The sequence below is a fragment of the Toxotes jaculatrix genome, chromosome 11 (assembly GCF_017976425.1).
Source record: "Toxotes jaculatrix isolate fToxJac2 chromosome 11, fToxJac2.pri, whole genome shotgun sequence".
In the NCBI taxonomy this organism is placed as follows: Eukaryota; Metazoa; Chordata; class Actinopteri; family Toxotidae; genus Toxotes; species Toxotes jaculatrix.
This window is the reverse complement of record NC_054404.1, coordinates 23979132-24002001: the sequence shown is the minus strand read 5'-3', so window position 1 is coordinate 24002001 and position 22870 is coordinate 23979132. Positions and strand designations below refer to the sequence as shown.

At 44.4% G+C, this 22870-nt stretch overlaps 2 protein-coding genes across 6 annotated transcripts in view; one reads left to right on the top strand and one right to left on the bottom strand.

Moving 5' to 3' along the window:
* Nucleotides 1-8423, top strand: part of gbf1 (golgi brefeldin A resistant guanine nucleotide exchange factor 1) — a 63036-nt gene extending 54613 nt beyond the window's left edge. For 3 of the 5 annotated variants that reach the window (XM_041049474.1, XM_041049473.1, XM_041049471.1), the window contains exons 27-40: nucleotides 99-170; nucleotides 311-405; nucleotides 560-713; nucleotides 838-1063; nucleotides 1212-1369; nucleotides 1512-1761; nucleotides 2427-2659; nucleotides 3767-3917; nucleotides 4026-4156; nucleotides 4298-4399; nucleotides 4658-4771; nucleotides 4918-5095; nucleotides 5255-5437; nucleotides 5774-8423. In XM_041049474.1, coding sequence (XP_040905408.1) covers nucleotides 99-170; nucleotides 311-405; nucleotides 560-713; nucleotides 838-1063; nucleotides 1212-1369; nucleotides 1512-1761; nucleotides 2427-2659; nucleotides 3767-3917; nucleotides 4026-4156; nucleotides 4298-4399; nucleotides 4658-4771; nucleotides 4918-5095; nucleotides 5255-5437; nucleotides 5774-6027 — 2301 coding nt within the window. In that variant the 3' untranslated portion in view covers nucleotides 6028-8423. The remainder of the gene's footprint in view (nucleotides 1-98; nucleotides 171-310; nucleotides 406-559; nucleotides 714-837; nucleotides 1064-1211; nucleotides 1370-1511; nucleotides 1762-2426; nucleotides 2660-3766; nucleotides 3918-4025; nucleotides 4157-4297; nucleotides 4400-4657; nucleotides 4772-4917; nucleotides 5096-5254; nucleotides 5438-5773) is intronic. The other 2 variants (XM_041049475.1, XM_041049476.1) reach the window with 2 other exon arrangements.
* A 1629-nt stretch (nucleotides 8424-10052) lies between these two features.
* On the bottom strand, nucleotides 10053-18064 carry LOC121189526 (core histone macro-H2A.2). The gene is made up of 9 exons (XM_041049716.1): nucleotides 17885-18064; nucleotides 16182-16359; nucleotides 13879-13985; nucleotides 12250-12447; nucleotides 11827-11931; nucleotides 11642-11741; nucleotides 11425-11514; nucleotides 10640-10814; nucleotides 10053-10438 (listed from the first exon to the last, which is right to left on the bottom strand). The coding sequence occupies exons 2-9, from the start codon at nucleotides 16351-16353 to the stop codon at nucleotides 10273-10275; spliced, it is 1113 nt and encodes a 370-aa protein (XP_040905650.1). The 5' UTR covers nucleotides 16354-16359; nucleotides 17885-18064; the 3' UTR covers nucleotides 10053-10272.
* Nucleotides 18065-22870: the final 4806 nt, after the last annotated feature.

Genomic DNA, 22870 nt, shown 5'->3' with positions numbered 1-22870 from the left:
AACTGTTGGGGTTTCCCCATCACCCACTCAGGTCGTTTTCTCTGTATTCAAATTGCATCAACGTGACATGATTTTTTTTTCTGTTTCGCTCTTTCTAGCAATGTGACCCAGAAAAGCTGATCACAGAGAGTAAATTCCTACAGCGGGAGTCACTGCAGGAGCTGCTGAAGGTTGTTATGTTTCTTACTACCATTTATATATAGTTCATTATTGCTGACTGTCTCAGTTTTAACTGCCTGGAAGAAGTATTTGCTTAAGGTGCTTGTTGGCAAATGGCAACAAACTAGATTAACTAGATTCTCCTCCTCAGGCTCTGATATCAGTCACCCCAGACGAAGAGACTTACGATGAAGAGGATGCTGCCTTCTGCCTGGAGATGTTGCTGCGTATCGTTTTGGAGAACCGGTAGGAAGGACAATCTTCAACAGTACAGTAAAACTGTACCTTCACGAGACAGTCATATGTGTTGTTTTAGTCTTTCTGAACACAATGATCATCTGTGTGTCTGTGTGTGTGTGTGTGTGTGTGTGTGTGTGTGTGTGTGTGTGTGTGTGTGTAGAGACCGGGTGTCCTGCGTGTGGCAGACAGTACGCGACCACCTCTGCCACCTCTGCGTCCACGCCAACGAGAGCTGCTTCCTGGTGGAGAGGGCTGTGGTGGGACTCCTTCGACTCGCAATCCGCTTGCTACGGCGAGAAGACATTAGCTCTCAGGTACGGCAGAGTGGATGGCGACCACTTCAAGTCAACACACTGTATTGATAGCAGAGGGATGAGACATGCTGTCCTGTTAACTCTGATGACCCTACAGTACACTAAAATGCCTTATGCTCCACAGGTGCTCCACTCCCTGCGTCTCCTGCTGATGATGAAACCTCATGTCTTGTCGCGGGTCAGCAGGGAGGTCGCCTACGGCCTTCACGAGCTGCTGAAGACTAACGCGGCCAACATCCACTGCACGGACGACTGGTACACGCTCTTCTCCCTGCTGGAGTGCATCGGAGCCGGAGTGAAACCTCCCGCTTCCTTCCAGCTCACCTCCACCACTACTGACAACGACACAGGTGAGAGGTTATTTGGGCTGTTTGAGTTTACAGTTAGATTCTTGTTATCCCTGAGCAAATTACTAACAGATGGAAGCAAGAACACGGCAAAAAAAAAAAAAAAAAAAAAAAACATGTCCTGAAGATGTGTCTGCTGTTTGTCCCACAGGAGCACAGTCGGATAGCGAGCTGTCTTCTCATCATCCAAGTGAACTGAGTTTAGACCGTGGCTACACGTCGGACTCAGAGGTTTACACTGAGCACAGCAAGACCAGGATCTCTCGCTCTACGACGGATGTGGATGTAGCAAGCAGTGGATGGCTTGTGGTCAGCACACACACACACACACACACATCCTCATATATGTACAGAACAGCTGCTCAGTCACATGTTACTCTGACATTATATTATATTCTCTAATGTGTGTTTTTATACATGTGTGATTTGTGTTTTTTTTTTTTTTTTCCAGGTTGGGAAAGATGACCTGGACACCAGTAAGACCGCTCCAGTAAGCTCTAAAGCTCAGCTGAATCACCCACTGGTCAACCAGTACAGTCTGACGCTGGGCCAGGACCTGGGCCAGCACGACACAAAGTCTCTCATTAAATGCGTGGAAACGCTCTCTTTCATCGTCCGCGACGCCGCCCACGTCACCCCTGACAATTTTGAGCTGTGCGTCAGAGCTATCCGAGTGTTCGTGGAGGCCAGCCTCAATGGAGGTGAGACACCGGAATTCCATCTTCAATTTCATGAAGTACTTCAGAGGCTGACTGGGCAGCGTTCCCTCATTTTGATTGGTTCACTACTGAATACACTACATAAACATGGGAGGTGGGAGGTTTTTATACCCAAACACTCGAAATGATGACTGAATGATCCAAAACACTGCAAATTATTTTTTGTCCTCCTCCGTGTTTCCACCTCAGTGTCTTACCCTACGTTCTCCTCCCTCTTCCTCTTCCTGCTCGTTATCCTCCTGATCATCAGCCCATCTGCAGTCAGAGAGTGACGGAGGCTGAGAACTGGCAGCGCTGCACTTATGTTTACAGCTGATGGTCTATTCATGTTCTCCCCAGTGCCTCAGGCCGTTGGATCCGTGCTGTCAGCAGAGCTTTACACTGACGAACAAAAGCCGCGGTTTGATCAAAGCGCTGGGCTGAGACGCTAACAGAAAGTGCAAAACCTGCTATTACACTATTAAGCTTTTGTGGTCTGGCTTCATTTCTTTTTTTTTTTTTTTTTTGTTAAAGGTAGTTTCAAGATAAATGGAAAGCTTTCCCCCCCCCCCCCCAGCTCTCTGGTTGTTCTAAGAATCAGGCCATCTTGTGTTATTGCCGTTTTTGTCGAAAGATAATGGACAGTAGTAATGGATTTTCTTCCTCAGGTTACCGCAATCACGACAAGAAGAAGAGCCACAAGTACGACTCCAAGTCCCGCCTGAGGAAGAAGGCGGGGGGGAGGGAAAAGGAGGGCGGAGGCGGCGCGAGGCGAGGCGGCGGCGGCGGCGGCGGCGGCCGAGCCTCCAGCCAGCGTCCGTCGCGTTCCCACAGCGACGAGGAGGAAGACGAGGGTGTCCCAGCCAGTTACCACACGGTGTCATTACAGGTTAGTCAGGACGTAAGTACAACAGCCCTCTTCACTTTCACTTTACTTGGGGAACTTTCCTGACTTTCCTTCCAGCTGTCATGTGAAGCCTCTTGATTCATGTCAATACTTGATCAGTACAACCTTCCTGTTAGTATCTAATTTGTCCTTTGTGTTGTAATGTGGACTTGGGTGGGGATTTGAAATGGCTTTTTTGTGTTTTTCCTAAACTTGGAGGTGTAAAATAAAATACGTAGTCGCTCACTGCTGCTGTTCCTCCAGCACCCCTCAGCAAGATGCCAGCCCAGCTTTACAAGCCAGTTCGAATTTGATCTGGTTTCTACATCGAAAACCAGAAAACCAATAGGCGTCCAGCCTGTGGGACAGTAGGACACTGTAAACAAACTTGACAGTCCTTTTCACCTAGAGAAAAATCTCACAATGCATCTGAATGTATCAAATCTGAGAAGCCGGCTCCGGTTTTTGTTCGTGTTACAGGAAGTGAATGTCAGACTAATGAATGAAAACTGCTCGCCGTGCGGTGCTTAAGCCAAAGACGTTTTCTAGCTTCTGGGTTTGCTTCCACATTGTGCGTCCTACTGCACCTGCGCATTAGCGTTTGACATCTGTAAACATCTGTACACTTACAAAGCAATTGGAAATAGGAAAAAAAAGAATATCACATCAGTGTTATCCTGAAATGACAGTGCTGTGAATCCTTTTTCCCTCTCTACACAAACACACAGTCAAAGCTTCACTGTTTGTACTGTACAGTATAGTATCTGTGTTTACTAACTACATGAAACAAACTCTCTAAGTGAAAGTCTTTAAAGGTGAAGGTCTTGTTTTCATAAACCTAAGGGGCAGCTATTCTTCATGGTTAACTAACATGGATTTAAAGACATGATCTACTTTTTAAACAGGGCTGTTTTCTATCAATATACTTGGAACTGGCACCATAAGAAGAATAAAAATAAAAATACATGTTTGTTTGTCTGCAGCGCATCAGTTACACAAGTGAATGCCTGTAATTTACAGTGCGATGACCTTGTGCTCGATATTTAGTCTTTTACTGTGTCTATAAAGCCGTACATCCATTTTTCTTGTTAACACTGGTGTTGGTGTTTGTGACCGCTGCAGCTGTTAGACCTGATGCACACCCTGCACACCCGGGCTGCCAGCATCTACAGCTCCTGGGCAGAGGAGCAGCGCCATCTGCAGGCCGCAGGCAGGAAAATCGAGGCCGACTCCCAGACTCTGTGGACCAGCTGCTGGTGCCCGCTGCTGCAAGGTAGACCCTTATCTCCGAAGTACTGGACAAGTACTGGTTTTTCCAGCTGTTATTTATATATTTTATTTATATTTTTGTTGTGCTGTTGTGCCGTTTCCCCCGCTCCAGGCATTGCTTGGCTGTGCTGTGATGCCAGGAGACAGGTTCGCATGCAGGCCCTCACCTACCTCCAGAGGGCGCTGCTGGTCCACGATCTGCAGACGCTCGATGCCACTGAGTGGGAGTCCTGCTTCAACAAGGTGAGACGGGAAGGGGAGAAGCTACGTGTCTGTGCTTAGCCTCAAATCCTTTATCTGCTCTTAGATTATACAGAGAAGTATAATATATATATATTGCTGATGTTGTATTGTGTGTTTGTGTGTGTGTGTGTGTGTTTGCAGGTGCTGTTCCCCCTGCTGACTAAGCTGCTTGACAACATAAGCCCAGCAGATGTGGGTGGTATGGAGGAGACCAGAATGAGAGGCTGCACACTCCTGTCAAAGGTTTAAAGCATCACACACTGCAGCACTCGCTGCCAACAACAAGCAGACACACACACGTCACACACACACGTCACATCACTGAGCACCTCGTCAGGAACACCTGCTTCTTCGTGCAGTCATCTAATCAGCCATCACCTGTAACATGCTAATGCTAATGTTAAAGAGTACTGTGTGTAGAATGTGGTCCACGGAGCAGCCACTGACTCAGAACTGAGCTCATCCTTGTGGCTGACGTCTGATTGTTTTCCCTGTCTTCAGGTTTTCCTCCAGCACCTGTCTCCTCTGCTGTCCCTGCCCACCTTTGCTGCCCTCTGGCTAACCATTCTGGATTTCATGGACAAGTACATGCACGCAGGGTCCAGTGATTTACTGGTGAGGACGGTGGTTCAGTAGATAAGTGTTAATACTGATCCAGTATCAGCCTGATACCTCATGGCCCTTAGATAAGTTCATCAGCAGGATTGAACCATTGACTCTGTGACCTTGCTGATGTGCTGCCTCCGTGTTTGTATGTGTAGTTGGAGGCAATTCCTGAGTCTCTGAAGAATATGCTGCTGGTAATGGACACGGCAGGGATCTTCCACAGCGCTGACTCCAGGACGGGATACTCAGACCTGTGGGAGATTACCTGGGAGCGAATCGTCTGCTTCCTGCCTCACCTGAGGGAGGAGCTCTTCAAACAGACCGTCATACCAGGTACGGTGCAGACCCACGGGGATGTGTGTGTCTGCTTTCACGCCATTGTTCTTTCCACAGTCTTAGAAGGTGAACTTGAATGACAACATGTGGGTATAAGGTTTTTTTTTTACCATGAGCTTGACACCAGTGTTTCTTATGTAACTTCTTCATTCTTAGATCCAGTACCCAGTCCTCCAGCAGAGCCTGTGCAGCCTCCACCCGCAGCAGGTCGGCCTCCATCCCCTCAGGTGTCTCTACCACCTGCCCAGCCACCCTCCCCGGTCCCAGTACCCCCTGCAGAAACACAGACCCCCAGCAGGCCAGCATCACCCCAGGACCTTCAGTCCACCAGTGCCACCGGTAAAAAAAAAAAAAACACTGAAGCTTTCCTGCCTCAGCACAGTCACATATTATCCCACGTCATGTGATCAGCACAGGTTTTGAGCACATACATGACAATGGCATAATAGTATACTTGAATTTCAGAGCCAGTTGATCGATCGTGTTACATTTCTGTGTAGCAGCCACCTACATGCTCCTCAGTCCTCCTTCTTCAGTCTGACTAAAACTCTACTAAAACGAGAGGAAGATAAAGAAAACAGGCCAACCCCTGCTTCACAGCTGTGTCCCATCCTAAAACTGACCAGTGGAGCAGGAACTGAACTGTATTAAAATGTCTGTTCTTGTTTTTTTCAGGATCAGACCGATCACCTTCGGTTCCACCCTCCGTTCCCCCCATGCCGGGGCCGTTAACACCGCCCCCTGTCCAGGCTCCCTCACCCTTAGGCCAGTCCCCCCTCATCCTGCAGCCCCTGGCCTCTCCCTTGCAGGTGGGAGTCCCGCCCATGTCCCTGCCAATCATCCTGAACCCCGCCCTCATCGAGGCCACTTCCCCCGTACCGCTGCTTTCCGGTCCCAGACCGACGAGCCCATCCGACGAAGTCAAGTAAGAGAACCCCCCCCCCCCCCCCCCCCCCCACGCCCATCACACCCTCTTTAACAACTGGACCCGACAGACTTCAACTACCACTTCAAGAGCTGCTCATCACCAGGTTTTTGACAGGATGGAACATATTTGAGGGCAAAGTAGATGGGACACCTCAATCGTACCACGTTTGATTTAAAAGGTTAATATTAGGGGCAGGGTTCAACATCTGATACTGTACAAAAAAACCCAAAACAAAACAAAAAAACACCACCTCCACCACCACCATGCTCCGTTCATTCTTCGTGCCATTTTTCTGTTTGGTATTTTTTGAATTCCTGTGGACAAATGACTAAACAGACAGGAGGTGATCATCATGTTCAGATATTCAGGATATTCAGTCGCTCGAGGAAGAAACATAACAAGCAAAAGTTAGATTGACTAAAAACGGAAAGTAGAGGCAGAGCTGCAGCCGCCTCAGTCTCATCCCTGCTAATAGAGTTAATGCTGTTCTCCACACGGGGAGCGTTACTTCACTGGCTGATCCCAGTGTTTTTAAACTCAGTGCACTGTAAAGATTTTAGACCAGTACACAATAACAGATAAAAAGATCCAGTGTTTCCTCACCACAGTTTTATTCTTGGGAGGAAACACTGAGTGTGATGCTGATGGTGATGAAGGAATAACAGTGGAACTAAGACGTATGAGCCTGTGGACACACACACACACAAACTTGATATAACAGTCCACAATATGTGGAGATTTTTTTTTTGGGGGGGGGGGTTATTACTAATATCATCAGCATCAGGTTCATGGATTTAGGAGAATCAGTTGTTTTTATGAGATATCAAGCCTGAGCTTTAGATTCAGCTTCAGTCACTCTCATCTTCTCTCATCAGCTTGGTAATGGAAATAATTCTGAAGTTTCCTGTAGCAGAAGAAAGAGCCCCCCCCAACCCTCCCCACTCCACCCCATGAGATTTTTTAAGTTGATAAGACCAGGCTGACCTCACGGCTTTGCTGCTCGTTAGCTCGTGCTTCATGTGGACGTGCAGACTTCAGACAGGGACAGGGTCTCTGGGTGTTAGGTACTGTGTGCTGTAGCGGAAACAGGATCGTCGTCACGGCACTGCATCAGCATCTGATTGAAAACTGTACAGAGAAACCGCTTAATTTATTTGATCAGAGATCCTGTTCTGTTCACAGAAAGACGCAGCAGACTGTTTATTTCTACCCGTTTCTTTTCAGTTGTTCATGACGCCAACAGCAACGGCCAAAAAAACAAAACAAAAAAACAAAACCCAGCTGTGATGGATTCCTGCCTGGGTCTAAGATGAATCTGACAGGTATTTTACATGTTTATCATGTGTATGTAGCTCGCTGCACACGACAGTTGACAACAAGGCAACGAGGCTGGTTAATGGTCACGTCACGTCCAAATCTGTGGAGGCAGATAACAGCAGGAAAGCATTTAATCATGGCTGAATACTTACACGAGGACACTGAATCACCTCTGAGTTTATGGCATCTGTTGTTGGAAACCACATACACACACAGAGCAGGAGCAGCAGAGCTCAGCACGACTCAGTCACCAGGATGTTACTTTCACTGCGACACCAGGCAGGACAGCGTTACTGAAAGTGTCCAATAGAAGAGCGAGGGACCAGTCCAACATGACGCCATTTTACTTCTCCGGATCGTTGGCGTGAACATGAACCAGAGCAAAACTTAAAAAAGGCAACAGTGGATTTTAGTTTTTTTCCTTGGTTCAGACCAAATGCAGCAGAATACAGGTGTGAAGGATCTGCCTTTTCAAACTCTGCAGCTCGAATCTTCAGAGTGAAGCATTTCAGTTCTGTAAACTCTGAGGTGTTTCCACAGTGAGTCTTCAGCTGTGCTTAAACTGACTAATGGCTGTTCGCCTGCTGCAGTTCTCCTCCACTGATGCCCGTGGACATGCTGACCGTGTCTCGTGTACACTGACGTGTTCTCCGACGAGCCCCCAGCGGAAGGCACATTGACCACTCTAATGCCAAACTGGTGTCTTTTGAGTGTGGTGGTGCAGATGTGGACAGGAAAAGCTTAACATCCATTCACAGTGGCCCCCGCAGTGGCTCTCTGTCTCACTGATGTTTAGTGTTAATGTTTATTTATTGAACTGGGAAAGGAGAGAAGGACTTTTCCACTGCAGTACAGTCGACGTAGATACAGTGTGTATATGTGAGTCAGGTAACACTACAGCCTTATAGAGACACCAACGTCACACGTTTTGGAAGTTGTGGGTTGTTTATTTGTTGTATGGGACTCTTAGATATATCAGCTGATTCTTGCTTGAAGAGGAAATGACATGAATATAATATGTATATATATATAAATGAAAGGTAATGTACTTTTTACTATGTAATAAATGAAATGTAAAGAAAGAAAGGTCTCATTCTGGTGTTTGGTTTTTATTTGGAGTCCTAGCCTCTCTCTCTCTTTCTCTCTCTCTCTCTCTCTCTCTCTCTCTCTGTGTGTGTGTGTGTGCACTGAGCCCCTCTCTCTCCATCTGTTCTCATTCATATCCCATGTTACTAACCCAACTTCTTCTCTTTTCCCATAGTTCTCTTCTTTCTCTCCTCTCTTCTCCTGTCGCTCTCTGCAGGTTCATCTGCCTCCGGAGCTGTAGAGTCTGGATCTGCTGCTGTGGGCCACCTACTGCACCCATTACTATTATGAGTCCTATTATTAGTACTATTACTTTCACTATTGTTATTGTTAGTCTTATTATTAGTTCTGTCACTGTCCTTTCATTATTATCAGCCTTGCCATTATGTGGAACCTGCTCTTTCTCTCATTGCAGGATTTTAATGTGTTTAGATTTTCAGTCCTGGTTTAGAGGACATCACAGACACATCACAGAGACAGCGCTGCTGGACGTTACCAACGATCTTCTCATGGCCTCAGACAGTGAACTCGTCTCTGTGCCTCTCCTGTGAGACTGGAACATGTCACTGGGATTAAAGGAAAAGCGCTGTGGACATTAATCGTATTGATTCTGTTCTGTTTGTGTTAACAGTGACTCGTCCATGTACACAAAAGTTAGTCATGGCCAAGTTAGGAACTGCAACACTGAATGCATCATCTGCTGTGTGACCACACTGCCACCTAGTGACCGAGGCTAGTTAGGCATCTGTAATCTTTGTTTTCTTTGTGTTTCATTATGTTGTTAATCATATTAGTTGCTTTTTTAACTGTTGTTTGTTTATTTACAGTATTAAAAATCATCTTTACGGTCAGTGAACGCATCAGCGCTCTGTCCCACCAACTTCTGCAAAAATCCTCATCAGCCTGTAAACTCTGCTCCATCACCCCTGGAGTGAGTTAAGCTGAGGATCCCTGGTATTGGACCCTCGTTGCTTGGCAACCGCTGCATCCCGGGGAAGCATCACCTCACAGGGAGAGAGGTGAGTGAAACCAGAACTGGACGAAAAATAAAAACTGATACGAAAAATGTATATAATGATTTGATGCTATATAAATTGATTGAATATAAGTTACATACTAAATTTATCTGTACTATTTCTATATTTTCTTCCCAGGTATGAGTCCAGTGTGCCTCATACACCTTCTCCCTGTTGCACTGGGTGACATGGAGCTGCAGTGTCCAGCTGTTTCAGGAAAATCACTGAACATCTGTGCACAGCTGCTTTTATAGATTTACTGTCCACCATCAGTGGGAGCAGTGGGCTCGGAGCTTGGACGTCAGACAGCTCTCAAGACTGACAGACGGACACATGGACGTGGGATCCAGTCGATTTAGGTAGGTAGCAGGAGACAGGAACAGATCTCTGGTGTAAAACATCTGAGTTTTTATTTCAAAGCAGAATGAGAACCACAGTTTGTTTTTTTTTTTGTTTTTTTTTATTTTAGTAAACTAACTGTATCCGAAACTACAGAGGCCAGGAAAAAAAAAAAAAAAAAAACGGTTAGATTTGTACATGGAATGTAAAAACATCAGTGAAACGAGGAACCATGATGGCAAACCGTACGGACTGAAACGCTCTAATCTACTGTTGAAGGGACAGTGGGATAAAAACGTGAAACAGCACTTCACTCACACATAGTTTTTTTTTTTCTTTTTTTCTTTTTTCCTTGTTTAACCAAGACGGAACCAAAATCCCTACGGTCATATCGCCTATCTACACCGTCAGCAACAAACAACATTTAGAAAAAAAAAAACAAAACAAAAAAAAAACCCCCAAACAAACAAACCCTAAAACAAGAAGCCTCACTTGGCGTCCAGCTTTGCCATTTCCTGAAGGTATATTCCAATGCTCTCACTGTCAAACAGAACAAAGTAAATGTTTTTCAGAGAGGAGCTGGTGGACGACACAAAATGGTTGGAGATAGCCTTGAGGATGAGCTGGGCGGCTGTTTGCTTTGGGAATCCGTTCCTGTGAAAGAGAGAGAGAGAGAGAGAGAGAGAGGATGTTAGTGAGGCTGAAGTCACAGGAAACAGGTGAACACCGATGATCTGCTAACTGCAGGTCAGGACCTGCTTGTTCACTGATAAGCACAGAGGGTTGGGGGGTGGGGGGGGGGGGGGGGGTGTGGCGCGTGGCGCGTGGCGCGTGGCGCGTGAGGGCGGAGCTCACCGTCCAGCAGGAAGTGAAGGGAAAGCGACAGACTTGAGCTTCTTGTCCTCTGCTGCTGAGAGACAGTTCTTCACCGTCTTCTCTAGCTGGTCTTCGCACTTCTCAGACCCCCACTGAGGGACGTTACAGTGGATGATGAAGCGAGCTGCCATCCCACTGGCCTGGCTCACTGCCACTGCAGAGGACAAACCGCACACAAGGTGTTAATGATGAGAGGAAAACCTTAAATATGGAGCCACATGATAAAAACCTGAAGAAAACAGTTCTGGTTGCTGCCCGCTGCTGCTTCTTCACATGCTCTTCACCTCCTGTCAGAGGTCAGACACAAAGACGTCAGTGGACAGGGTCACAGACTGTGGTCCACAGAGCTCAGCTTTATGAGCGTGGACATCTGAAAGTTCAGTGGTACAGAGACCAGAGGTCCCGGTCTATAGAGACGTGGAAACCAGTGACATGGTCAGTGAGTCGTCCTTCACCATGTTCCCCACGAGAGGACATGGTGTAGTTCAGGTATCCCTCTGTCCACAGGATGTGATTCTGCATCTGGACTTCCATCCTCACTCACACACCTGATCCCAGTTCAGCCAGTATTTATATCAGCTCTATGTCCCCCCAGCTGTCCTCAGTGTTGTCTGTGTATGTCCCTGTGTATGTGTCAGTGATGGTCCTCGTGCCTGTTTATCCTCCCATCTACGCGTGAGTCTGTTTACTTATATTAAAAAGCTCCTTCACTGTATTAAGCTGCAGGTGTGTGTCTGCGTTTACCCCCCCCCCACAGTCTGTACCTGATGCCACCTCCAAAGGCCCCTGTGCTTTCCGCAGCTCCTTCACTCCCTCCAGGAACTCTCGGCCTCCGGCTTTCTCCAGGGCGTTGCCTGGACAAAGAGCACAGCACAGCAGGTGAGCAGCACAGGACTGGGGACAGCTGGAGGGAACTGTGAGAATGTGTCATTAAAAAAAGGAAAAAAAAAAATCGAATCCACGTGAATGTGTCTTCCTCACCCACTCCGTCTTTGAGGTCCATCTCTGCGTTGGTTGGATTAATTATCCCTTCCACCTTGATTGTTCCGATTTTGCTGATTTCACTCTCTGTTAGTGAAAGCTGTGGATTCACAGCGGACATACCATGAACTCATTTCATTACTTGCCCCCCCCCAGCTTCAGTGAGTCTAATCCACATGTCTTACCTTCTGTCCGAGGAACAGGCTCTTTGCTGACAGGATGGTGAATCCGTCTCCAGGACCGTCTTCAGCTGTGGAGTTTGGTACGGACTCTTTGTCGTTGTCTATGCTCTTTGCCAGACGGAGGAACAACAAGGGACATTTAAACCACAATAACATGGTAACACAATGAGCTGTCCATCACACCTCAGTCAGCTGGAGTCTGTCTGTCCTTTCACAATTCATTTTCCTTCTTTAAACATCATGTCTGTGAACCTTTACTCTGGACAGACCACACAGTCTGTACGCTGATGTCCACACACAGGTCCTTCTGGACTTGGACAGATGATGAAATTAGCATCATACTACGCATACTGAGGTCTTAATGCCCCCCCCCCGCCCCACACCAATCTCCCTGTCCATTCTGTCCACTGTGTCCCACTGACTGACCTTTGGCTTTCGTCCTCGTTTGCCTTTAACCTTCTTGATGATTTTGGCAGGTTTCTTGCTCTTGGAGCGCTCTTCCTGTTTCTCGGGGACGGACGACTGGCTGTCCGTTTTCACCCGGCCTCCCCTCTTCTTCGAGAGCAGCTCTGGGTGGATGCGAGGCAGAACGCCTCCGTTTGATATGGTGACCCCCCGCAGAAGCTGAGGGGAGAAACCATTTCAGAGGTCAAGAGTTTGACTGGGTACTGTCCTACAATATATACGACAGCACACCTTATTTCTTCAGAAGAATGTCACTCCAGCTTGTCTTATGCAAGCAGATGTGAAATGACTGTGTTGTCCCTTTTTGGAGCCATATTGCTTCCTCATACTTTCACGTTTAAACATGGTTGAAACTTTAAAGACTGCATCGGGTTAAATCAGCATGTTGATACTTAGTATGGTTCTTATGAAATCATAGTTTAAGTTTAAAGCAGTTTTTTGACCGTCAGGTTGTATAATGACATCACACTCTGCCGTCCCTGAAAATTTACACAATTTATATGTCAAAGCGTAGAGAAATGTGTCCTCCCTCACCCAGTGTTACTCCCATTGTGACATGAGTTACAGTTTTTAAATAAACCCCCTCAGTGCACAGAGAGTGCTGACCAAACCTCCCACAGACTGCCATGTTAGACTGAGCTCTCAACTTCTTCTTCTAAACTGTGACAGCTCCTATACCATGGACAGGAGGGACATATATAAGACATGAATGTCTTCACTGAAACCTTGTGATGCTCATGCTGAAAACATTTTGTTGCTAGGACCTGTACTTTTTAAGCTATGAGGACATTTTTGATGACAACTTTTGGCTTATGCGCTGTTGTCTGCTGGGAACACAGAGCGGCCTGTCTGTGTCCAGGGGGCCGAGTCACCATAGCAACCGGTGACCCAGCAGTATCTAGGCAGAGGTGGACAATTCTGACTCTGATTGGCTAATTCGATTAATTAACTCTTAGTTGCATTGGGGGCGGGGGGGGGGGGGGGGGGGGGGTCAGGGTCAGGGTCAGGGCCTCCTCGCATGGGGACCATTTTTACTGTCGGCCATCTTGTCTTCTCCTAACAGGAAATATCAAGGAACAGCTTTAAGGCAGATCAACACAGCTGTTACTGATGATATTAACAAGGCCTTGGTACCTGTAGTGACAATGGTGAAGGTCAGGACAAGACGCCAGGACATGAATGAAAGTCCATTGCCACAACTAACACCACCCACAATCCTTCAGGTACTCCTGCATCAATGTTACCATCACAGCCTGTGTCTGGCTGCCCTGCAGTGCTGCCTCACATCTACTTGTACAAATACCCAGCATCTGACAGCTGATTATCCTGGATACACACCAAGCAACAGGTATATTAATAATTCCTCCATAAGACACTTTCTTATCAGTGACCAAACAATTTAAAGTTGCCCTCATCATCAGTGTGTTTACATTACCAATGTATCAAACGAGTGTGTGTAATGTCTTTCTTCTTTCAGCAGGTGAAAACCAGTCTGACACTGATCTGTTCCTGGGTCCGATCACTTGGTAAGCTCTTCTGAAACCACATGCTGTGATTAAGAGTGGGTGAGCGATTAAAGCGCCGTGTTACCTGGTTGAGCTCCTCGTCGTTGGCCACGGCCAGCTTGATGTGCCTGGGAGTTATTCTGCCTTTCTTGTTGTCCCGTGCTGCGTTTCCTGCCAACTCCAAGATCTCGGCTTAGAGGAAAGAAAACACTGTGTGGAAACCCATCAAACATGCAGTGTGTGTGTGTCCCTGGTATGATACAACAGTTAGACCAAAACTCTCCTATGAGGAAGCTGGACATGGACTCGGCAAAAAAAACAAAAAACAAACTTAAAATAAAATGTATTAAGAAAAATATATGTTGCTAGTGAAAGGTATGAAACATAAAATAGTCAGGGATTAAGACATTACGTTACATTAAGTGGTAAAGATGTATTTAATATATAATAATGAAGCACATGATATTTTAAACTACTTCTAATGTGTAATAAGTAACTTCGGGATATATATGTTGGGAAATTTAGCACAAACTCAGTCGGAAAAGGAGCATGTTTACATTTAGCACATGTTTATGTTTACAGCCAGAATTCCATTCATACAGAAAACACTGAAGCTGGTGTATATGAAGCTGGCATCACGTGATGCCGCCCTACTATGAGGTGAAACTGGGATCATGTTCCATAACATTCAAACTAGGATTTGAAGGGTTGACGGTCAATTTTGAGAGTGCAAACTGTGTTTTTTTTTTTTTTTACACAAAATAAGATCTGAACGTCTGAAATGACTGCTTCACTCTTCCAATGTTAACATTGGAAGGTAGAACCAAAAGACCAGACCAGTCTGGGCAGAAGCTCGTGGACCCTTATGTGGCGTCTAAGACCGTAAGCCACTTGTCTAGCAATGATCTTTCTAAACGATGGGTCACACTGGACATCAGTCAATCCAACATGGTTAGGAAGTGTATGTCTGGAGTTTTGAGCCATGCTGCTGACATGGATGTACTAAGAGAAGTTACTCATACATGGCATCCAGTCACACATGTCACCGAGTTGTTTTTTTTATACAGTCTACGGCACGGTTGCACCATGAATATATACAGAAACCAGCAAAAAGAAAATATATATTTCTATATAACACTACTATGGATGTGAACAGTATATACAGGTGTTTGTGGTGCCTCTGTTGTCATGGTGATTTCAAGTACCACGGTTATTGCGGGGACTCCCGTCAAAACAGATCTCTTCTCATTCTCTTGCAGCGCAGCATGTACTGCCTGCTGGGACCAGAGAAGAAGAGTCTGTTGGCTGCTTGATCAGGAACAAAAGGACAAACGGAGAAAGCTGCAGTTCAAAGTCAAAGGAAAGGACAATGTATCTGAGGTTCTGTTATATTAAACATAAAGCCACTTCTCCCACTCAGGCACAGGAGGTCAACAAGTACAGTTCACTTTTAAATACTGTTGAACGGCATTGTATTTTAAACAAACTGCATTTATGTATTAAACACTCTCTTTCCTCTTGCTCTACATGTGCAGACACTGTCTATAGATGTGACCCATTGTGTAATTAAACATAACTGTTGCACTGTGTATTACACAGTGTAAATAAATTCCATTTGTTTACCATTGCCTACTCCATACAGATAAGACAGGTAGAATCAGCAATGGAACCGAAGGAATACTACGAAGCCAAGTAAAGTGTGATCAGGATGAGAACTGGCTGTGCAGTCATGACTCTGTAGTGCAGGGGATGAGAGAGGTGGAGTATTTACCACAGCATGCTGACACTGATTCCTGGCCTGCTTGTTCCATCAAGCCAGGAGATGAGGTCCATGCTAGAGAACAGCAGGAGCCTGGATGAGTGCTTCCACTGAACTGATGTGTTCAGCTGTCATTTCCAGAGTGGAGATGACACTGGGGAGTTACATGTTTCCATGGCCATGTTTCATGTTTCCATGTTTCCTATGCATGTCTGAGGAGGTGTATCGTCTTTGATGATGAAATAACACTGCATTTCATCTGCCATCTCTTAATTTAGCCACTGTTACACCACAGCAGGTTCCTATTTAACCTGTTGCTGCTGTGATGCGTAGCTCACTGAAACGCCACATACACACTTCCTACCCATGCTGTATTGATTGATGTCCAGTGTGACCAATGGGAGCATGTTTAGATGGATTCCTGTTAGCTGAATGGCTACACTAGATTTGTAACACTGAAAAGAGTGAAGCAATTATTTCAGACATTTAAATCTCATTTCTAGATGTTTGAATCCTCAATATTTTTCAGTTTTAAAACCACTGTTTACGCTTTCTAAATTTCTTTTCAACCGCTCAAACCCTAGTTTTAATGTGAAGGTATATGAACCCAATTTCATCCCATACCCTACCTGCCAGGTACTCGATGACAGCTGCCATGTAGACAGGCGCCCCCATGCCAATGCGGTATTTGTGCGTGCCAGTGCGCAGGTACCTCATCATCCTCCCCACAGGGAAGATGACACCCGCCCTGGCTGAACGGGACAGCTTGGTGGCCTTCTTCTTTCCTCCTCTGGCTGACATCTTGCTCTGGACACAGGGAACACAAGCACAGAGAGTGGATAACCGAAATAACTGCACGCATCTACGTAAGTCCACGCAGGCGGTTCTGGTTCTATTTCTCCAGGCTCTGACACATCTGCCTCTGAGTTATTTGCCAACATCCAAATAAGTGGTGGTATCAGGGTCCTTGTTACCCTAGATAATCCAAAACACACACTGAAGACAGATTTCATAGGGGACTATTTCTTTGTTAGAAAGTTGTTTCACTGAACCTGGACAAATAAAACCTAAACTGCACAGTTTATTTTGCTTTTTTTTTTTTTTTTTTTTTTGGTAACTTTTTTGTAATTTAGGTGAACTGATACTTTATATGTAATATATCTGATATCTTAGTATAATTACCAAACAAATGAACCCAGGATGCTAAGAACAAGTAGAATTCTGAGCTATTAACTAGTTTTTACCATAAACCTTTGTGCTTAGCTGGTTAATAATTGGATAATAATCAAAACTGCATTCAAGTGTGCAAATGATTTATGAGGGTAAATGATTCATAAGCTAACCACACAGGATGGTAATTTTTTTTTTAAACTGCAGTTTTTGAACATTTATTGACTATATTAAATCCTAGATAAAGAACTTCTAAATACTCAGTGTAACAAATGATGAACAATGAAAGAGGTACAAGTACAGGAGAGTCTGAGACAGCCCAAACAATCTGAACAACTAAGTGCTTTAACATGTTACAGTGTGAGAAAAAAAACAAAAACAACATACGTCACATCCGTTACTTCTATCTAGAGCCATAATGAAGGCAAGTGCTTTTTTTTTTCACCCCCTCCCTGCTTCAAACACTGACCGAGGATGTTTCTATGTAAACACCGTGTCCCGGGCTCTACGCGGCCTGATAAGCTGCGGCCCTCGGCAGCGCCGCTGGAGCTCACATATCATTTCCATGTATGCACTAATCAACACGGGAAGCTCTCTGCTGGCGCGAGCGGTGGAGGGATATGATGCGTGCGTGCGTGAGTGCGCTCTTCGGCGCGTGAGCCCGGTGGTGAGAAGAGACGAGGTTGAGAGCAGGGCCACGCGAGCTAACGTTACTACACCGAACCTGATATCACAGTGGAGCAAGTAGCACCTCCTCCGCGTAGCTACGCAGACGTTAAAATACACTTTTTGCTTGTTTAAATGATTAAAAAAAGACCTCGCACGGTGACACCAGCTCTCACGGAGACGTGTAAATGTTTAGTACACCGTTAATAAAGCAGGGAAATGTTAGCTACGTCAGGTCGGGTGCGTTTAGCTAAATTATTCGGGGACACATTAGCCGCGGTATTTCTGTGAGTTACCTACAACAGAGACATTAAACCACAACGAGACATTTCTTTAAACAAGCCCCGCCCGCCCCCCCTTTATGCTTTCATGAAGCCTCCGGTCCTCTGCATGTGTGTAATCACATCAGACGTGGAAAGCGAAGCGTCCCCGTCACTCCGGATATGCGCCGAGGCATGAAAAAAAAAAAAAAATGGAAACCCTGCTAAGTTTCTACCTGTTTTCTCCTTTTGACGGCGAATCCACGCGAGTCCGAGGTGCTCCTGCACGGAAGAGCAGCGGATTCCCCCTCAGTGAAAGGCGGCGCGTTTTTTTGTTTAGGTTCTGTTTTATTTGCTGTCCTTGCGCGTAATCTTGCTTCCCAACCTTAGGGGGAAAAAAAAAGAAAAAAAAAAAAAAAACACACACACAGAGCAAGCAGGAACAACGTAGTCTGGTCGGAGGCTGGCTCTGTGCTACTGATGCTGCAAAGGGGAAAAATTCAATGGAGGGAAAAGTCGCCTTCTGAATATGGATTCACGAAGGGAAAATGTTGGTTGACAGAAACGCTCCCACAGACAGATGGCGTTATGTTGAAAAAAAAAAAAGCAAATATGTAACTTATATTAAGAAAAAATAATGTCCTCTAGGAGGCCTCATAGATCCAAAATGGTACCCTCAAATGACCTTACAGAAGGCCTTGAAGTTGGTTTATTTCACCTCAGATTTTTCCAGCCTCCCCTGGCAGTTTCTCAGTGATTTACTGTGAACTTTGAATAAAATGTGAATGAAACCTGCATGATTCCAGGTCTGACAGGTAGTGAAATAGTACAGGAACACGTCTCCTCCTTGGACACAACAGACAGCGAGGACGTGAGTCAGACAGATGATCCAGGCAGCCTGTTTGATGCATCAGAGGAGAAATCACAGGGGACACAGAGACTCATCCAGTCAGATCACTTGATCCGTCTTTCATATATGTCAAAGCCAATAGATCCATGGAGGGGGGGGGGGGGGGGACAGCCACATCTACTTACTGAGGATGTGGCACTGCATTGTATTGACTATCACGTCTTCTTTACATCATTGCAAACCATTTTACAGGACGTTCCATTGTGTTTTGTGTTTTATTCCTGTTATGTAGGCCTGTTATTCCTCCATTCATCTCAGGACGTCAGAAAAATGCTTGCAGCAGTTTAGATTTCCTTGAAGCTGGTCATCTGTCACAATGAACATCACTGTCTGCTTCTGTTGTACGCTGGCATTACTGTTCCATTGTAATTCTGTCCAGACCTGTCAAATCAATCTGTGCTGCTGTGATAACATGCAATCAGAACAAGCACAGATTAGTTTCATTGTGCACTGAAATAAATGGAAACAAAAAGTTCTAAAGTTCTGCACTCAGAGATTTCATTGTTTAAATCATACATCCTGACAGTGAGTGATGATATTGAGTTTGTGGACATAACACGGCAGCCACACGATATCAGAAAACATTCTGTGAAATAACACAGCAATACCAGAGCGACTTACAGTACATATATTATAAGCTAACACACGCTGCAACGTTTGCATAATATCCTTTCAATGTCATCAAACCAGATAAATCTATACTGTCAACATGAACAGATAAAGCACTGCTGTAGCCTATAGAGTTATTATATTAACCACATAATATTTATTCCAGCATTCTTTGCACTACCTTTACCACAGTTCAGTACAATTACAGTACATAGAATTATTAGTAGTATAGATTTATAGGAGTACATAGGATAGAGACAAAGGTGGACACAGGGATATGCATGTGTCTCATAACCCCTACAGTATGTGGTCCCTGGGCAGCAGCCTGATGCCTTGCAATTACCTATAATCAACAGGAACCCAAATCATATGCTTGGTCTCCTCTCCTTCTGTCACCTGTATACCTGCTTATTCATGCAGTTATCCAATCAGCCAATCATGTGGCAGCAGTGTAATGAATAAAATCCTGCAGATACAGGCCAGGAGCCTTCAGTTCATGTTCAGGTGAGCTGGTCTGAGTGTTTGTGAAACTGCTGATCTCCTGGGAGTTTCAACAGTCTCTAGAGTTTAACTCAATGGAACTAGAAACTAAAAGCATGAGGTGAAGCAGCAGCTCTGAGGAGGGAAACACCTTGTTGATGAGAGAGGTCAGAGGTCAGACTGGTTGGAACTGACAGAAAGGATATGCTAACTCAGATAACCACTCTGTACGTGTAAGTAGTATTAGATGATACTGATACTGGTTGTAATTAGCGTGGCATTAAGTAATATAGGAGGGTGAACACAAGCTGTTTGTGTCTTGAATGATTTAATTTACTTGAAGCCTCAATGGAAGCATCCGTTCAGAGGAAAAATTGTAGTGCAGACAGAGTTGAGCTCATCTAACAGGCTGTGAAAAATGAGCTCAGCAAGCTTTGGCACAAATAAAGACAGGAGGAGGAGTCAGAGGAGTGAATGATGGATAAAGGATGTTTTGCTGCTCTTTCATCACCTGCCTTGTGCCAACAGCCCAGGCTGGTGGTGGTGGTGGTGTGATGGTGTGGGGAAGGTTTTCTTGGTTCACTTTGGTCCTTAATACCAATCAGTCATGGTCTGAATGTCACAGTGTGTCTGAGTATTGTTGCTGACCATGTTCATCCCTTCATGGCCACAGTTCACCATCTTCTAATGGCTACTTCCAGCAGGATAATGCTCCATGTCACAAAGCTGAAGTCGTCTCCAACTGGTTTCATCAACATGACAGTGAGTTCAGTGAACTTCAGAGGCCTCCCCCAGTCTCCAGACCTGAATCCAGTAGAACAGCTTTGGGATGTGGTAGAACAGGAGAGCAATGAATCAATGAATGAAAATCAATGAGAGCAAAGGGAGGAACTACACAGTGTTAGTATGGTGTTCTTAATAAAGTACTTGGTGAGTGCACCTATTTATTGTGGTTGTTAAAGTCCTACTATACAAATGCAAAACAGGGTGTTTCTAAATCAGTATAACTGTGTGGTGTTTATTTCATCTATTGATTTTCAGTTCTTAGGATGAAGGTAAAGCTGTGACATGTTTATTGTTTTTAAGACCTTTGTTAACTTTTTTCGTCTCCTTTCAGCCTCAGCTTACAACAGTGTAATAATGCAGCATGGAATGAGAAACCTGGGCTCTCTCATAACATTCTTAAGGTTTGTTTCAGAAATGATCTATTTTGATTCCATTTTTCTGCAGTTCTGGTGGAAAATTGTAAGCAACAGCTTAAATAAATGGTAGCTATACATTCCTCCCTTACAGCCATGTTGTAGTTGTTAGTAGAATTATATTTACATGATACATTGCTATTTATATTTTATATTTGCTTTATTACCTACACTCCTTTTTTCTTTTATTAAAAAAATCAATGTCCAAGGATGAGTTTAGAATGTAAGATTTCTTGGCAAACACCAACTGCTACCTCTGGGATATAAAGGTTTGAATTGAATTTTATTATTTTATTGTATCTGACTTCACTTTAACATTCAATTTGACATAAAGACACAAAAGTAACTGGAGGTCTCTGTTTCTAACCTGCTGAGGAAATGCTGTTATTATTGACTTATGTGTGTGTGTGTGTGTGTGTGTGTGTGTGTGTGTGTGTGTGTGTGTGTGTGTGTGTGTGTGTGTGTGTGTGTGTGTGTTACTTGATTTCCTTCCCTTCTTTAAGTGATTTTCACCTTGCTGCAAAAGAATTATTTCCCCACAGGAAATGCAGATCCAGCCAATCAAATTAACTCCACATGTCTAAACCTTATTTGGTGTGATGCTGTTTGTCACATTCCCAGTAGAAAGTGAAAGTTCTGCAGGTTATCAGACATATGTCTGACATATATGAGGCAGTACGTCAGTGGTCTATAGAGGGCAGCAGACATTCTGTGGTTGTGTGTGACCAAGCTCTGTGTGTAACTAAAATGGACACCTCTGTCAAAGCTCACTTCTGACAGTGGAAACAAGGTTTGAGAAAGAGAAAGAACAGAACAGGAAGAAAATTCAAAAACTGAAAAAAGACATTGGAACAGCTACATTTGCATGATAACTGTAAATCATTTCAAAATCCAGGTTACAAAGTCAAATCAACAGTGATAAAACAAACTGACAAGTTAAGACATCGACTGTAAAAGAGTCAAATGGGTTAAACAGATTCCAATCAAGATAAATAAATATAAAATAAAGAAAAGAGAGGAAAAAAACTGATATAAATGATAAATAATGATATAAAAATATTACTATTTAATATTATTATTTAAATATTATTTATATTTAATATTATTTAAATTAAATTTGAAGGTTGCCAGGGAGTCCAAGGTGCTAATGAAGGTGTCTGAGAGCATACTAACTAAAAGGTCAGACACATAGCAAGTAAAAGCCTTACATGTAATTAATAGGATTGTAAAACCAATCCTAAAACATACTAGAAGCCAGTATAAGATGCTGAAACATGTCAAAGCGCTGTCACCAGTCTGTATAATAAACAAGGCCATTGCACCAATCAAGGCGTGAGATATAAAAACATGTAAGATGGTCTCTGCGCCTTTAACGTTTACAATAGATCTTCATTTTGAATGTTTAGCGATTTGATGTTCAAATCTAAGATCTGTTCAAGCAGGAATCCAGCAGATGTCAGAGTTTGTCTTACCCTGTGCTGAGACGCAGTAACAAGGAGGGTTGTGTTTCTGTCTGTGTGGATGATATCAGGATTTAGGATTTCAGTTTCAGATCAATCCAAACTGGATGAAATTAGGTGGACCTGCTGAAAAAACGTCATCTCACCAGTCAAATATTTAGTCCTACTCTTCTCCCCACTTTGATTTGGTTTCTGCTGTTTGATGAGATTATATGTTGGGAACTGTTTGACAGAACTGGAAATAATACAGCCTTTGGTGAGCTGAGTGTTTCAGGGGAGGTGATAACACTAACACAGCCAGACAATGACAGTCAGAGCACATTTACCGGTGCATTACACATGAGGTTAGGAAGCAAAAAGTTGTGTTTGTTTCTGATTTTAAGTTACGTTTACTTTGACCGAACCGATTTAAACAGTGGATGACTGGATTTAGAGGATTGGATATGGATGAATAAAACAGGAAGGCACTGGGATTCATCCCCAAAAAAGTTTTCATAGATTTTAAGATGCTGAAACATTTTATTTTGACAATATTTCAATTTATAATCAGGCAAACAGTGAAAC

Excerpts from the sequence above, each read along its gene's own strand:
- LOC121189526 (XM_041049716.1), bottom strand. The coding sequence starts at position 16,353 with ATGTCAGCCAGAGGAGGAAAGAAGAAGGCCACCAAGCTGTCCCGTTCA. Across the intron at positions 11,742-11,826 it reads GCCTGTTCCTCGGACAGAAG|CTTTCACTAACAGAGAGTGA; the intron begins GTAAGACATGTG and ends GTGAATCCACAG. Across the intron at positions 10,439-10,639 it reads CCTTCACTTCCTGCTGGACG|GAACGGATTCCCAAAGCAAA; the intron begins GTGAGCTCCGCC and ends TCTCTTTCACAG.